Below are 15,281 nucleotides of genomic sequence, written 5' to 3'. Positions count from 1 at the left end.
TGCATGCACAAGGCGAGATTCGAACCCCCGACACTTGCTTAAGCGGACTAGTGAGCTAACCACTAGACCAACCCAACTTGGTTACGACGATAAGATAGATAGATATTGAGGTTTGTGAAAGAAAGCAAAATCTGGTGAATTATGCTTCAAGACTGGGAAACACAAAAGTTGGGTGCACCGCATGCTATGTTGCTCACTGCTCCACCTTACCCTTCTCCTTCACATCATGCGTGTGGGTTTCATTTTCAATTTTTAATTGCCCATCAAAAAGAAAAAACATAATTTTTACTTATTTCATATTTAAATTAGAAAAATCTTAGATGTTAAATATTTATTTTAAATTAATACTAACTAAGTTTTTAATTTTTTTTATCTTTTCTCAAAATATTAACTCCGTATTCTTAAGTGATTGTTATAGTCATGTACACTCCTATATACTTATTAAATAAAAAAAAAAGAACTTAAACACTTTTGTGGTCCCAGTTTTTTTTTATCAAGCAGCTGACAATAACAGTGATTAACAAGTGACATTTTTTTTTTGGTCATTAACAAGTGACATTTGAACCATATAAAAAACAAATGACATATGAAATTAATTGAAGGGTGTGATCGAACATAATAAACAAAATTGTGGGCTGAGATCGGTTGGTCTAAAGTGAGAAAGAAATTAAAAGTTGCATTATTGATGTACAACCAAAAAATATGATATCATCATAGATTCATATAAATCAAATAATAGACACCAACTCAGCAACTCTTTTTTCTTTTTGTCTTTGTTAAACCCTGAACACAACAGCTTCAAACATATATGGAGAGCCAAAAACATCAACATACAGCTTTTCAAACATTATCTGCGGTCACTACTCACTATTTTTCACTTTTGGTTTTCTAAATTTGACACATAATATTTTTCATTTCTAACTGCCAAATGTCATGCATATGTATGGGGATTAATTTCTTGAATTTGCTCCAGAAAATAGAAACTAAAGAAACGAAAAATCATCGTGAAACAAAATGATAAGGGTCAAACTAATAAACCGATTCTTTGTTTGTAATTTTTCTATATAGTAAACCCTTTTAAATGGCGAAAATTGGCCAAAGGAGGCATTAATTAGAGTTGGTAGTTCACCGGCTTTGCTGTCATGGAAGGTACACTGTAATAACTTCCCGACGGAGTAATTAATATCAGCCACATACAGCATCATCGTGTGGAAATAGAAAACTAAAGCATTAAAACTGTACCTAATGTATATGAAATCATCTTAGCCAAACTGATACAAATAAATTTCCCCATTTTATTTTCTTTGGAAAATGTTAAAAACATTTTACAAATATGAGTACTCTAAATCTGGAATACTTGATTTGCAGGACAACCTTTTTGTACTTATTAACAGGTTTTATTACATGAATTGAAAAAATAAAAATAGAAAAGGAATTGTAGTTCAATTATATATCCAAAAAAAGAAAAGGGTAAATAAAAAGAAGAAAGTGATAGTCAAATGTGAAAAGATAAGAGCGAAGGAAGGAAGGGAGGCCCACGTGAAAGGGCCGGGGGCCCACAAGAGAACAAGTTGCCAGAAAATTCGTTGCACCTCCACAGTCCACAGTCCTCCATCCACCCTATCCAAATCCGTTTTGGAAACACCTCACCACGTAACCAATCTCATCCCCTTTTTTTTTTCTTTCCTTCTTCCTACGCAATTCATTATTATTTTCTTCTTCTCTCAAACTTCACGCAAACCAATTCCTTCGACGCATCCCCAACCCCAATCCCTTTTTCCGTTAACACACAAAACACCGCAAAACCGTTTAGCGTCTTTCTGTTCCTGAATCGCCCATTTAACCTACCACGTTCTCATCAAATTAAATTCAAAATTAAATCTTTTTCTCAGGTTGTATAATTTTGACGAAGGAAGAAAGAAAGAAAAAGGGGGATCATGACGAGGAGAGAGCATCAAGATCAACAATCCCGTGTTCTGTGCGAGCTGTCGGCCCTAGTTTTCAGCCTCCTGAGGAACCCGCTGCCAGGCCACCTGGCCCTCCCTGACGGTGGTCCGGCATCGGTGGTGCCTGTGCCGCCCTCTGCATCGGCGTATAGGAGGGCCCCAGAGATAACGCCGGCGGGATTCGCGTCGCTTTTGCTGGGGATATCGGTGGCGCTGATGCTGTGCGGATCGGTGACGTTCTTGATAGGGTTCATGCTGATGCCTTGGGTTCTTGGCTTGGTTATGGTGTTCTACGTTGCCGGCATCGTTTCCACGCTTTCCCTTCTAGGCCGTTCTCTTCTTTGTTTTCTAACGCCTCGCAAGGATGTTCCTGGTATTCCTCTTATTTCTTTGTATTTTCATTATTTTTTCCAATGAACTTGGAGGGATTCAATTTTAGATTGCAACATAGCACAAAAGGAATATACACCCTTGTTTTATTTAATCAAAAGTTAGATTAGTTTTTAGAATTTAATTTGGATACACGGCATCCAATCACATTAAGCCACATCAATCAAAATTAAACTCTAGATTTTGTTTCAGAATTAAGAAAATAAGATAAGCAAATTGGAAAACATGTGCTTGTTTTTATGGAGTCTTTGCTCTAGGATTTGTGGTGCACATTTTCATAACTGTTTTTGTTGTGCAGAGTGGAAACTTTTGTGAAGCGTTAAAACAATGGAGTTGAGCACTAGAATGCTCTGCTCTGTGTGCATGAGCTGCTCATGCAATGCAACCAATAGAAGAATGAATGAAGATCACTGTGCTTCTCCTCTTATTAGTTATATTAGAAGCAGGGATCGTGGGATAAACTCCTTTTCTTTAAGTTATCAAAATCTGTGGATATTGCTTCTCTTTTGATTTTACAAAATAGCAAAGCAAAATTCAACACTAAGAATTCTGGAGCTCTTGCTAGCTTCTTTCTTCTGTTATCATTTTTTTTCCTCACTGTTATAAGTTTATGACATTTGTAAATTTCAAATATATAGGCTTTTCAGTTTCCCCTTTTTTTCAACCCCATTTTCGTATATGGCACAGAAAGAGGGAAATTGACAGAGACCGGGGTTGGTTTGTACTAGAGGATGAAGCAAATTTGGAATGGGAATTGAATATGGGACCCTGATTGCTATACATGATGATTCATTTCGTACATGTTCTCATAATTTGATGTTTGTTATTGAAACACGGTGTTAATGTTAAACTTGTTTAAAGTTTAAATTTAAAGCTGTGTCAAATATGAACCTGTGTTATTGATTGGCAGGCAACATAATCCAGAGAGAAAAAAAAAATGTCTTGTTAGAATAGAAGCAATACAGACATGAAACAATACTTGTTAGAAGTAATAGAATGATTATCCGGAATAGATGTGGACACCAATGGCAATGAGGAAGATGGTGATGAGGACAAAGAAGATGATGGTGTGAATCAATATAGAGATGCCACTTGTCTGCATGTTCCCAAACTCCACCACCCTGCCCTTTGCCGGCAGCTGAAACAGCAGCCCTGGGCTGAGCAGCACGAACAGCACCACTGCCATCACCACTGGACCCCAATCTGCAGACATCTCTGATCTGATGCTAACTCCCTCTATGTGACGACTGTGGTCTATGCTTATTAAATAGGCTGCAATGTTATTGAAGGAAGGAAGAAAGGAATAAGATGCATGACAATAAAGGAAAGTAGCAGCACCCACACAAAGCAACGAATATACAAAACCCTCCAATGCCTTCTTCATCTCACACCCACAAAATTCCCTATACCATGCATGTTCCGATTATATTGCTTTCAATGCATCTGGGATTCATATGGGATGGGTCTCATTTAATTTGGGGTTATCCATTACATTATTAATATATTACGTTTCACATCATGGCATAATATATATATATATATATATATATATATATATATATATATATATACTAAGGTGAAAAGTGTAGTTGAATTTACCTGAAGTTGATAGTTGAGATGATTGATTTGACTAAATTTTCATCTACCGGTTTTTAGCTATCAATTTCACGTGAAGTCGACTGCATCTGAGTTTTTATCATATATTTTTTAAAAATAAAAATTAAATAATCACTAATTAATGATAATTAATTAGTATGGAATGTAATTTAAAAAATATTTGTTGGTTTGTTGTTGGTTAGATTCTTGTTAATTATTTAGTGAGATTGATATACTAACTACTTTAATTTTGAGCTTTTAGTTTGCTCAACTTCTAGTTGCAAATTTTTTTATCTAGTGAAAATTTTTAATAATGTGGAGAGAGACCTAAAGTTTATTTGCTTATAAACCTCATGTTGATGATGCTCTTATGATTTAGAAGAAGGTGGAAACTCATGTGTAAGTTGATAGTTAAGAACTATTAGAAAATAATTTAATCAAAATTTGTTAAATCATTTAATAGTTTTTTTATTATTAACTTTATATGAAGACAACGGTAAAAGTCTTCATCTCAAAAGAAAGTAATTGAAAAATAAGATGTTGACATGTGGTTAGTTTGGTCAAACAATTAAATTCATTAATGCCTTGTTAATAAAAATTTACTTAACTTGAATAACTGTAAAAATAATAGTTTTCCCACAAGGACAGTTAATGTATTTTAACATAACAAATGGGAATTGAAAACAAGAGTGACATTTAAACTTTAGATCAGTCTATGTGTTTTTTATGCAAAAAGGGACTCCAAAAGGGCATCATGCTCCTGCGATGTAGCTTTCGTAGAGAATTTCTGAACCTGGATCTCTTTGTTGACGACGGAAAAGAATTACCATCTTCTCCGAATGTTGTTCAAATTACTCTTTTGGAATTATTATTATGCTTTGTGTACGAAAGAGGAAGCTGTGGAGTTGCTCTGTTAAGAGAGACAATATCAAAGTTGAAGGTGACGAAGAAAACCATGATTTTTTTTTTGACAGAACAAAATGAAAAATTATTAAGTGCTCTATATATAAATTATAATCTTACACAGATATATTAACTAAAAGTAAGATATTAATGGGTTTTTATAACACTTTTATTCACAAATCACCTAATAATGGCTCGAAGAAAATCGTGATTTTGTTTTGGATGGATTTAGCATTTTTTTTTGGGCCTATTAGAAGTGGTTAAAGATGCATTAATTTTCGTCGATTGGGCATAATCACGTTTTTAATTAATTGCCTTTAAATTTGGAGACCAACAAAATGTTTCCAACTCTACATGTCTCATTGTTATTGGTAGATTGGAATGTGAGTACCTGAATTAAATTAAGCACATTTCGTTTTCTACATCATAATACAACCCTTTGTTACATTTGCCAGCTGATTAGAGGTTCCTTTCCATTTTAAACTACACGCAATCATTTAAGGAAAAAAAGAAAGAAGAAAAAGTCAATAATTCATTTAGATATGAGAAAAAAATGAATACATTAGCATTGGAAGGAGCAGAGATCAAGAATTGGAAAATAAAAGAGAAAGAAAAGTAAAGGAGGAATTTGTTGAATATAGCTAGCCCATGTACAAGTGGACCTTAATAGCGAGCAAGAAGACACAAATAAGACCGAAGTAGATGAGTGTGTGGATGATAATGGCGGCGCCACTTGTCTGGAAGGTGCCAAACTCGACGCACCTTGCCCTCCCCGGCAGCTGAAAGAGCAGGCCGGGTGTTAGGAGAATGAAGAGCACCAAGGACACAAACACTGGGCCCCAGTCAGCCATCCTTAATTAGTTTGTTTGGTGATTAATATGAATATGATAGCGAAAGGATCATACATCATATTGCATATATATGTTGGAGGGAGATTGCACTTTGATTTGGACTAAGAATAACTTGCTTCCTCTGTTTTACTTACTGCATCCGCTTCCCATCAAAGTAAGGAATCATTCATTCATCAATGCATGTTTCATCATACTTACACATACTTCCTTGCTTAACTCACTCCATTCATACATGTTGATTCATAATTCATTCCAGATAAACCCGAGAGAAATAATATTTCTATCACTTTTTTGTATATCTTTATTTATTGTATTTTTAATAAAAAATAGAAAATATACAACGAAAGTGTATGCAAAATACTAAAATAGTACAGTTACATTCCTCTGCAGTTTCTGAATTCGAAACAACTAGTATATATGAGCATGTAAAGGCAGGCCCGGAAACACTAAAATTACTTCGTGCTTCTCTTTGCTGCCAATAGGCACCTTAAAAGTATATTATGCTCAATTTGTATAACTAAAGAGAACTTTTTTCATTATTTGACCATCATAAATACTAAATTATTTTTAATAAATAAAATTTATCAATTTATATATATAAATTTTAAAAAATATAAATAAAAATTGTATTAATTTATACATGCAAATCTAGTAAATATAAGTGCAAATTATATATTTATTGTATATAAAACTCCTATAAATATAAGTACAAATTATTACTAGTTAAGTAACGATCAAAAATAAAATATTTACTAGTGATGTAGCATTGATTTTTATAAAAAAAAAGGTTAAGTACAGTTTTGGTCACTAAAGTAGGGGCTGAAAATTTTTGTCCCAAACTTTTTTTTACTTACAAAATCGTTCCTAAGATTTAATTTAGTTTTAAAATCATTCTTTTTACCAAAATTATAATTTTTATTACCAAATTACCCATAATTTAAAAAAAAATGGGTTAAAGGGCTCGAGAATAAGGGAAGAGAATCACGCCGGGTGTTTTTAGGAAAAAAGAGGAAGAAGGGAAGGTGAGGAAGGGGATCCACCGCTGCTGCTCGTTGTTGTTCGGTCGCTGGATCTCGCTGTTGCTCCTCGTCGTTCAATTCTTGTTGCTGGTCCTCGATGTCGACGCCAACAAATCCGCGAGAGTAGACATCGCGCGCCGCTCGCCGTTTCTGCTTCTTCTCCTCGTTCGGTCGTCAGTCGTGGCTGCGCCTCGTCGGTCGCTGCTGCTGTTCGTCCTTCTCGCCAATCACTTGCTGCTGTTGTTGTTTTTTTGCTTCTACTTCTATTATGTTGTTGATTTTTTACTATGATTCTTTTATATTGTTGCTTTTGCTTTTTCTTTTGCTTCTGGTTGATTACATTGTTTCATTGTTTCATTATACAAATTTATTGATCCATTATCCATTTTTTTATGTTTATTACATTGTTGTTGTTTCTGGTTATGCTTAATTTTGAAAAAGAAGGAGAAAGAATATTTTGGTACGAAGGATGATTTTAAAATTAAGATAAACTTTAGGGACGATTTTGTAAGTAAAAAAAAAAGTTGAGGGAGGGCAAAGAAAATTTTCAACCCTTGCCTTAGAAACCAAAATCGTACTTAAACAAAAAAAAAAGATTCAAAATAAGAATTGAAAGACAACTATCACCTAGGGGTGGAAAAAGGCCAGCCGACTTATCAGGGCTGCAGTTTGGCCTGTGTTTGGGCTGGCCTGGCCTGACCTGTTATAAAATAGGCACAGGTCCAAGTTCTTTTAAAAGCCTTAATACGTTAATAGGCCAGACTCAGGTTCACTAATTAGCCTTATTGGCTTATCAAGCCTTATTGGCTTATCAAGCCTGCTTGGGCATATTAAAATATAATTAAATATATAAATAATTATTTATTATTAATAAAATTATGAGATATTTTAAATTTATTATATTTTATTATAAATATTTTTGTATATTTTAAATACGTTAAAAGTTTAAATTTTTTTATAAATATTTAATATATGATATATTACATATAAATATTTTTATTAAAAAATATTTTTTTAAATAATATTTTTATTTTTATAAAAAAAATTATTAGAGCTTTTAATAGGTTTCAAACAAGGTCAGATTGAATAATAGGATAGACTTAATACTTTTATAAAGAGCTTAAAACAAACTGTAAACTAAACTCAAACCAATTAACTATATGATAAATCAGATTTATTAAGAGTAAAATATGATCTGGCCTATTTCTATCCCTACCACCACCCACTTCGTGCCTGCCTTGCACATATAGAATATTAGTTACATTTGATTATCCCTTAATACTTTAAAAAATAATTTGACCGCTGATTTTTTTTTGTGTCTGTGTATACATGACATTTGCTTATTTGCTTACTAAGACCTTTGAGCAAGTTGCTGTAATTTGAATTTTTCGTTTCGTTGAATATTCTTATACAGGCAAAGCAACCAGGAATGGCAATATGAGTTATTGATGATCCATTGAAAAGCCAAAATGAATATGTAATTAGTAATTACTCCCCATTTCATATATCAACATTATTTTTCACGTGCGTCTTATCCGGTTATCCTTCATGATCATTCACTCACACAAAACGCACAACCTTTGTAATGGATGATGTGGATGTACATGAATGTGCCTTGTGTCATTTTTGCATCATGCACGGACACGCACTAGCTAATTAGTAGCTAGGGTTTTCTGTAATTGCTCGATGCATCATTGCATGTTTTGGAGTAATATCGCTCAACTCCAATGTCAACTACCACACCTTAATTATACTTTCCAAAATTACATCTTAATTAATCTCTTTTTTTTATCTTGCATTTGACCAGGTCTCATCATTATGATTATGTAATAATATTAATATATCCTTATCATGCTCCAGGTGCTCCTTCAAGACCTATTCTTTTCATTTCATCTTGATTTTTGTGTGCATCCGCTCTAATTTCGTCACATTAATTAATACACGCAGCTTTCCGTGGCACACATTTATCTTCGAAATATTGTTGGTAAATAAATAGTCACATATATATTATTGGTGAAATTCTGCTTTGACTTCTTTCTTCCCGTTTCTTTTTTTGGGTAAACTCCAAAAAATTAAACTCATAATTTTTTTTATTTTAGTATATTATAATTGTCACGTTAGTTAATTTTAAAATTATTATTATTAGTTTATTTAATTCATAAAAAAGATAGATTAATAAACACATTAGTATTTATTAATATACTAAAATAATTAATTTAACTATAATAATAACGATAAATGATTGAATGATTTTATGAAATTATTTTATTACATCAAGTTGGCAGCATATTTAGGAAAAAGGAATCTAGTATGATTTATCTTAAGAGTAAATTTTACGTTGCCTAATGTTTATCTAATTTATTTTTTATGATAAATTTAAAATATTAAAAAAATATATTTTTATATTTTTAAAATTAAATATTAATTAAACAACATTTTAGACACTAGCAATGGCGTTTATTTATTAGTGAAAAGCCAAGTATAATAAACATGAAGTTAATAACTGAGAGTTATTAAATAATTTAAACTTTTAATTATCAACTTTACATGAACTTAACTTACTTAAGTTTTCAATTTATTTATTTTGATTTTTAAGAGAAGTGTGGTTTACTGAGAAGCGGGGTGGGTGAGTGGGTCTTGGTCTTTTTCTAGTCTCAAAAACAATGGTCTCTCTCCACTTCTAGCTTCCCTTCTCCAGATTCACTTCCGCCATGGCAACCGGTCAGTTACTCCTCCTGCTTTGACTTTTCTTTTTCATTCGATTCCTTTCTTTTGTGTGGGGACCGCCATGGAGGATGCACTTGTTCCATTTTGGATACTTTGAATCTGTTTAGAAAAGGGAAAAATATAAAGAGTTTATTGTTGTTGTCAGGTGATGATTACAATATTGATGATTTGTTTCAAGAAGCTCAAAGCAGATGGCTGAAGCCTGTGGAAGTGATGTACATTTTACAGAATCATGACAAGTACCAGTTCACACAAGAGCCCCCTCAACAACCAACAAGTAGAATATTTCTTCTCTTTATCAATTTCATGATATTGTTTCTTTTAAATGATTTAATCTTGTTTAATTTTTCTCCACAACAGGTGGATCACTTTTTCTCTTTAACAGAAGAGTCCTGCGCTTCTTTCGTAGAGATGGCCATAACTGGCGCAAGAAGAAAGACGGAAGGACTGTCGGAGAGGCACACGAACGCCTTAAGGTGCTTTGCAACTTTTCATTTATGGAATACTTCTTTGCCTTTTGATCTTTAATTATAATGATTTGCATCATTAGGTTGGAACTGTCGAAGCCTTAAATTGTTACTATGCACATGGAGAGCAGAACCCTACTTTCCAGAGGCGGAGCTATTGGATGTTGGATCCGTGAGTAAATTTCAACTATCACTTCACCAATCAGCACCATTGTGGGGGAAAAGTTCATACTGGGGATAACTAAATGTTGAAGAACTTCTGAGATTAACCTTTCTTAACTCTGGAATAATGAACCTAATATATGCATCACTGCTCTTTGAGATGTGTTTGTGCATATGTTATTGTAACAGTTGTTCAGAATAACTGATATTCTGTTGTTTCATGGCAGGGCATTTGAGCATATTGTTCTTGTGCATTATAGAGAAACAAGTGAGGTGACTCTTCATAACTTGATTCTCGATAAACATGATAATAGTACTTTGTCCTATTGATATTTACCTTTATTTAAATGGCTCATGCTAGATCGTGAGCAGTTTATATTTCTTCTATAAGTTTGGTATGGTGGTTTTTCTTTTCTTTTCTTTGCTGTTGGTATTAACATGACATTTACTATTTCTGGTTCTGAAGTGAAATACAGTTCAATGACAAGTACACTGATATAAGAGAAAATGGCTTTTGTTACTAAGATTTCTCATGTCCTGTGACTTTTTCTGTAAGAATAGCATTATTTTCTGATAGCTTTAGGACTGAAGTGAATTTATGACTAAAAGCTACTTATGAATAATATGTGATATGCTGGATGTTAATTATCTTGGTCATGTTCCATTATCGACCATGTGCATAACAATTCAGCAGTGCAGCCTTATTTTGATTAACATTACTATTTGCACTCACATGTTGCAGGGAAGGTCCAGCTCTGGACCTGGCACACAATTGTCACCAAGTTCCTCTTCTGCATTTGGCCAGAGTCCTAGCTCATATTCTGCTCAGACACCATTGTCAACATCTGTACTTGGTGATCCATATGAACCTAATCAGAGTTACTCTAGTTCTGGCACCGGAGAAGTTACCTCTGATGTATTCATCATGAATGATGGAATGAGTCACCTGGATGGGACATATGCAGACTCAGGAACTTCAACTGAAGTTGAGGTTACTCGAGCTTTGTTGCGCAGATTGGAGGAGCAGTTAAGTTTGAATGAAGACAGCATCAAAGAAATTGCTTCCTTCTACGGTGAGAAAGAAATTACAGGTGATTCAAATGCTCAACAAAATCAAGGGTTGACCTGTAAGCAAGAGGAATCTGCAGCTTTTGCTAGACCAGATGATTATGGGCTAATTTTTTATGGACATAATGGAACCCAAGGTAGTTATAAAAAAGAATTTAGATGTGATTGGGAGACAAAATATAAACAAAGCATTAATATCTTGATACATTACATGTGGCCAAAGATTTACTTATGAAGTTATTGTGTTTTGGATGTACTTTAACTTCTTTTAAGTTTTAATCTTCAATGGGGATAAGAGAAAAGTAAATGTGCTCAAAATAGTGTTTTCTTTGTAGATGAAGGTGATAAGTCTTATGAATTAATGGACCATACATACCGTGATGGAAATGAAAAGGATATATGGACAGAGGTGCTGGAATCATGCAAGTCGTCATCCACAGCCAGGTTACCACAGAAAAATGTATACATGCCAGCCGGAAAAGTGAGTATTACATGTTTGCAACTTGCTATTATATGGTTCATAACATTTATGGTTTTGCAATTTATATTTTCTCAGATGTTTTAAATGTGTTTGTGCAATGCTTAAAATGTATTAGTACTTAAAGCAGGAAAATTCACCTTCTTCGTCAAGAAAGGAACCAATTGCCAATCAGGATGATAGTCACTGGCTAAACTTCAACAGTAATAACACAGAAAACTGTATGATTTTTTTTTCAACTTATTAACTTCAATTTTTTTTATATCATATTTTGGAATTTCTTCAAACCTCTGATGTCCTGTCCATGTTATCAGCTGTTTTCTCACTACCTGAAGGTGATAGTGGAGTTGAATATCCCCCATATTCTTCTGTGCTAGAGGCACAAAAAGCTAATTCTGAGTACTATGCAACATTGTTTGCCCAAAGCCAAATTGGACCATCTCTGGATGCAGACTCAAGCTTGACTGTCTCACAAAAACAGAAATTTTCTATTAAGGCAGTCTCCCCAGAATGGGGTTATACCACTGAGACTACTAAGGTTTTGATATTTTTAATCCTAACTGTTCTTGTGCCCTATATTCAATCATTTATGAAAACCTTGCATAAGTTGGTGGTAGCTTACCTATGTTCCTAGGAAGATTTAGAATACAAAACTTGACATGGTTGAAACCTATTTGCAATTAGCAGTTGATCAGTCTGTTAAAAAATAATAGCAAACGCCGTGCAATCTTGTGGCATTGAACATAAGGCTTAATTCATTGGGAAAAAGTATGTAGTCTGAATTTGTTTCCTAAAGCCCCATGTTCTATGTGCAGATCATCATTGTTGGGTCTTTTCTGTGTCATCCTTCAGATTCTGCCTGGGCTTGTATGTTTGGTGATGTTGAAGTTCCCATTGAGATAATTCAGGACGGTGTAATCAGTTGTGAAGCTCCATCTCGCCTTTCTGGAAAGGTTAATCTCTGCATTACTTCTGGTAATAGGCAGTCCTGCAGTGAAGTCAGAGAGTTTGAGTATCGTAATAAGACAAGTATTTGCACTTACTGTAACTCATCGGCAACAGAAGCCAACAGAAGTCCAGAAGAGCTGCTGTTACTCGTTAGATTTGCACAGATGCTGCTTTCTGGTTCAACTACAAAGAATGATGACATAGAATCTGGAACTCATCTAGTAAAACAGAAAGCCGATGATGATTCATGGAGCCATATTATAGAGGCTCTTCTAGTGGGCAGTGGAACTTCATCTGGTATGGTCGATTGGCTTCTCGAAGAGCTTCTTAAGGATAAGCTGCAGCTGTGGCTTTCTTGCAGGTCCCAGGAGAAAGATGAAGTAACAGGCTGTTGTTTGTCGAAGAAAGAGCAGGGAATCATTCACATGGTAGCTGGATTGGGTTTTGAGTGGGCCTTGCACCCTATTCTCAGTTGTGGTGTGAATATAAATTTCCGTGACATTAACGGATGGACTGCCCTTCATTGGGCTGCACGTTTTGGAAGGTAATATATAGAAAATTCTACAATGGTTCTTTCTATGGCAATCATTCGTACTTCAAAGTGTTGGCATCTGCCATATCAAGACTAATAATAATGAAAGTCTGGTTTCATTATGAACATTTTATAAATTAGCTGTTACAATTTTTGGTATTTGTAGAGAAAAAATGGTTGCTTCACTTATAGCTTGTGGTGCATCTGCTGGAGCAGTGACAGATCCAAGTGCACAAGATCCGAAAGGAAAAACTGCTGCATCTATTGCAGCGAGCAGTGGACATAAGGGACTGGCAGGATATCTTTCTGAGAGAGCTCTGACAAGCCATCTGTCATCCCTCACACTGCAAGAGAGTGAGCTATCCAAAAGTTCTGCACAATTCGAAGCAGATTTAGCTGTTAGTAGTGTCTCCAAGGAAAATCTCGCTGCCGGTGAGGATCAGGCTCCACTTAAACATACCTTGGCTGCTGTCAGAAATGCAACTCAGGCCGCAGCACGTATACAATCTGCTTTTCGTTCGCATTCCTTCAGAAAGCGGAGAGCAAGAGAAGCTGCTGCTGCCACTGCTGGTGGTATCAACGCAGGTAGCATTGGTAACATTCCGGAGCTTTCCGCAATGTCAAAACTTGCCTTTCGGAACTCACGGGATCACAATTCTGCTGCCTTATCTATTCAGAAGAAATTTCGAGGTTGGAAGGGTCGCAAAGATTTCTTAGAATTGCGCCAAAAAGTAGTGAAGATACAGGTATTAATCTTTCAGTTTGATGGTAAAAATAGATTCCCAAGAGCTATATTATTCCTGGTCTAATTTTCAGTTAATTCCAATTTATTTGGGCAGGCTCATGTGAGGGGTTACCAGGTTAGAAAGCATTACAAGGTGATATGGGCAGTTGGAATCTTGGACAAGGTTGTCCTGCGATGGCGGAGAAAAGGAGCTGGCCTACGAGGTTTCCGACAGGAGATGGAGACCAGTGCCTTGGATGAAAGTGAAGATGAAGATATTCTCAAGCCTTTTCGCAAACAGATGGTAGATGCAGAAATAAAAGAGGCCGTGTCAAGGGTGCTTTCCATGGTTGATTCTCCAGATGCTCGTCAGCAATATCATCGCATGCTTGAGAAGTATCGTCAAGCTAAGGTAAATAGTTGCCTGTCAAAATAATCATTCTTTTCCTTATTACAAGTTAACATTACTTTGTGCTTAATTCTTTGGCAGGCTGAACTTGCGGGTACGAGTGAGGAAGCATCATTGTCAACGTCCATTGCGGATGTTTTCAGTATGGAAGATGATATGTATCAGTTTCCTCAGGGCTAATTTTGCCTTCTCATTCTTTTACTCCTTCCCTTCACGAGTGGATGATTAGTTTCTGACGTAGTAAAGTCAATTGGCTTTATCTTTAGAAGATGCTTAGAGCAACCTTAAATTTTAGTTGTCAAGTAGTCTAGATTGTATAGTGATTGTCGATTAACATTGCTTTGTAAAATATTAAATATAGGCGTTGATATTGAATAGTGGGACTGGTGTGAATCCTTTTTATATGTCCATGCGTGTACAGTTCATCTATGCTGTTTACTGATGTTAGCAGCCATTTTCTTTTGTTGGTTATGATTGCAAATGATGGAACAACATGCATTGTTGACATAACGGTTTTAAAATTAGAAGCTAGGGTTGGCAACACAATCGGCATTTGTCGGTATCCAACCCGCAGCAGAAAGGGTCGGTTCGAGTGTCAAGTCAATTCTATACATATATACACGATGAGTGAGTAAAAACTAAAAACTAGCACTCAAATTTCTCTCTTTTGTTAGTCATATATTTGATGCTATATTGTATTCACTTATATTTGATACCATATTGAAATGTAAGAAGACCAAACACTTTGAATAAAAAAAATTTGTTTTTATCGGGTTAAGTTCGGCCGGATAAGATAGGGTAGAAAATTTGGTATTTTTACATCCATAAAATGTATGTGTGAATTCATAGTGTGTATGAATTTGTGATGCTTAGGATTAGAAGTTTTCCAATTACCAAAATAAAAATGATGGTAACTGGTAAGCAATGTTGTTATAAAAAATCTAGCAGTAGAAACTACTGTTTCGCCGCCGTATCTCGTTTTTCTTCCCTTTTTTGCCTCTAGACGCAATGAAAGATTACATGGCGGAACAAAGCGATGAAGTTATCTACCACTTACCTGG

The 15,281-nt window shown here is 34.9% G+C and overlaps 3 protein-coding genes across 5 annotated transcripts; 2 read left to right on the top strand and 1 right to left on the bottom strand.

Moving 5' to 3' along the window:
* Nucleotides 1-1,367: 1,367 nt before the first annotated feature.
* LOC112792607 (uncharacterized) lies at nucleotides 1,368-3,116 on the top strand. Its single transcript, XM_025835918.3, has 2 exons — nucleotides 1,368-2,319; nucleotides 2,635-3,116. The coding sequence occupies exons 1-2, from the start codon at nucleotides 1,938-1,940 to the stop codon at nucleotides 2,649-2,651; spliced, it is 399 nt and encodes a 132-aa protein (XP_025691703.1). The 5' UTR covers nucleotides 1,368-1,937; the 3' UTR covers nucleotides 2,652-3,116.
* On the bottom strand, nucleotides 3,085-5,703 carry LOC112784058 (uncharacterized). Its single transcript, XM_029297499.2, has 2 exons — nucleotides 5,482-5,703; nucleotides 3,085-3,761 (listed from the first exon to the last, which is right to left on the bottom strand). The coding sequence occupies exons 1-2, from the start codon at nucleotides 5,684-5,686 to the stop codon at nucleotides 3,337-3,339; spliced, it is 630 nt and encodes a 209-aa protein (XP_029153332.1). The 5' UTR covers nucleotides 5,687-5,703; the 3' UTR covers nucleotides 3,085-3,336.
* Nucleotides 5,704-9,291: 3,588 nt separating this feature from the next.
* On the top strand, nucleotides 9,292-14,624 carry LOC112792604 (calmodulin-binding transcription activator 4). Of its 3 annotated transcripts, none has more exons than XM_025835911.2 (13): nucleotides 9,292-9,426; nucleotides 9,578-9,709; nucleotides 9,793-9,908; nucleotides 9,983-10,071; nucleotides 10,289-10,334; nucleotides 10,804-11,266; nucleotides 11,465-11,610; nucleotides 11,738-11,828; nucleotides 11,922-12,145; nucleotides 12,423-13,099; nucleotides 13,254-13,833; nucleotides 13,927-14,223; nucleotides 14,302-14,624. In XM_025835911.2, exons 1-13 carry the CDS (start codon nucleotides 9,417-9,419, stop codon nucleotides 14,398-14,400), a joined length of 2,970 nt encoding a protein of 989 aa, XP_025691696.1. In that variant the 5' UTR covers nucleotides 9,292-9,416; the 3' UTR covers nucleotides 14,401-14,624. The 3 variants fall into 3 exon arrangements, with proteins under 3 accessions (XP_025691696.1, XP_025691695.1, XP_025691694.1); XM_025835910.2 differs by having other exon boundaries at nucleotides 9,295-9,426; nucleotides 11,735-11,828; XM_025835909.2 differs by having other exon boundaries at nucleotides 9,295-9,426; nucleotides 11,726-11,828.
* The last annotated feature ends 657 nt before the right edge of the window (nucleotides 14,625-15,281 follow it).

This window comes from Arachis hypogaea, chromosome 13 (assembly GCF_003086295.3).
Source record: "Arachis hypogaea cultivar Tifrunner chromosome 13, arahy.Tifrunner.gnm2.J5K5, whole genome shotgun sequence".
In the NCBI taxonomy this organism is placed as follows: domain Eukaryota; kingdom Viridiplantae; phylum Streptophyta; class Magnoliopsida; order Fabales; family Fabaceae; genus Arachis; species Arachis hypogaea.
Note: the sequence above shows the minus strand (reverse complement) of the source record. Positions and strands in the feature narration are given on the sequence as shown.

Coding starts and splice junctions, on each gene's coding strand:
- LOC112792607 (XM_025835918.3), top strand. CDS start 1,938: ATGACGAGGAGAGAGCATCAAGATCAACAATCCCGTGTTCTGTGCGAG.
- LOC112784058 (XM_029297499.2), bottom strand. CDS start 5,686: ATGGCTGACTGGGGCCCAGTGTTTGTGTCCTTGGTGCTCTTCATTCTC. Junction 3,762..5,481: donor TAAGGTCCACTTGTACATGG/GCTAGCTATATT, acceptor TGAAAGCAATAT/AATCGGAACATGCATGGTAT.
- LOC112792604 (XM_025835909.2), top strand. Junction 11,611..11,725: donor TATACATGCCAGCCGGAAAA/GTGAGTATTACA, acceptor AAAATGTATTAG/TACTTAAAGCAGGAAAATTC. Junction 11,829..11,921: donor CAGTAATAACACAGAAAACT/GTATGATTTTTT, acceptor CCATGTTATCAG/CTGTTTTCTCACTACCTGAA.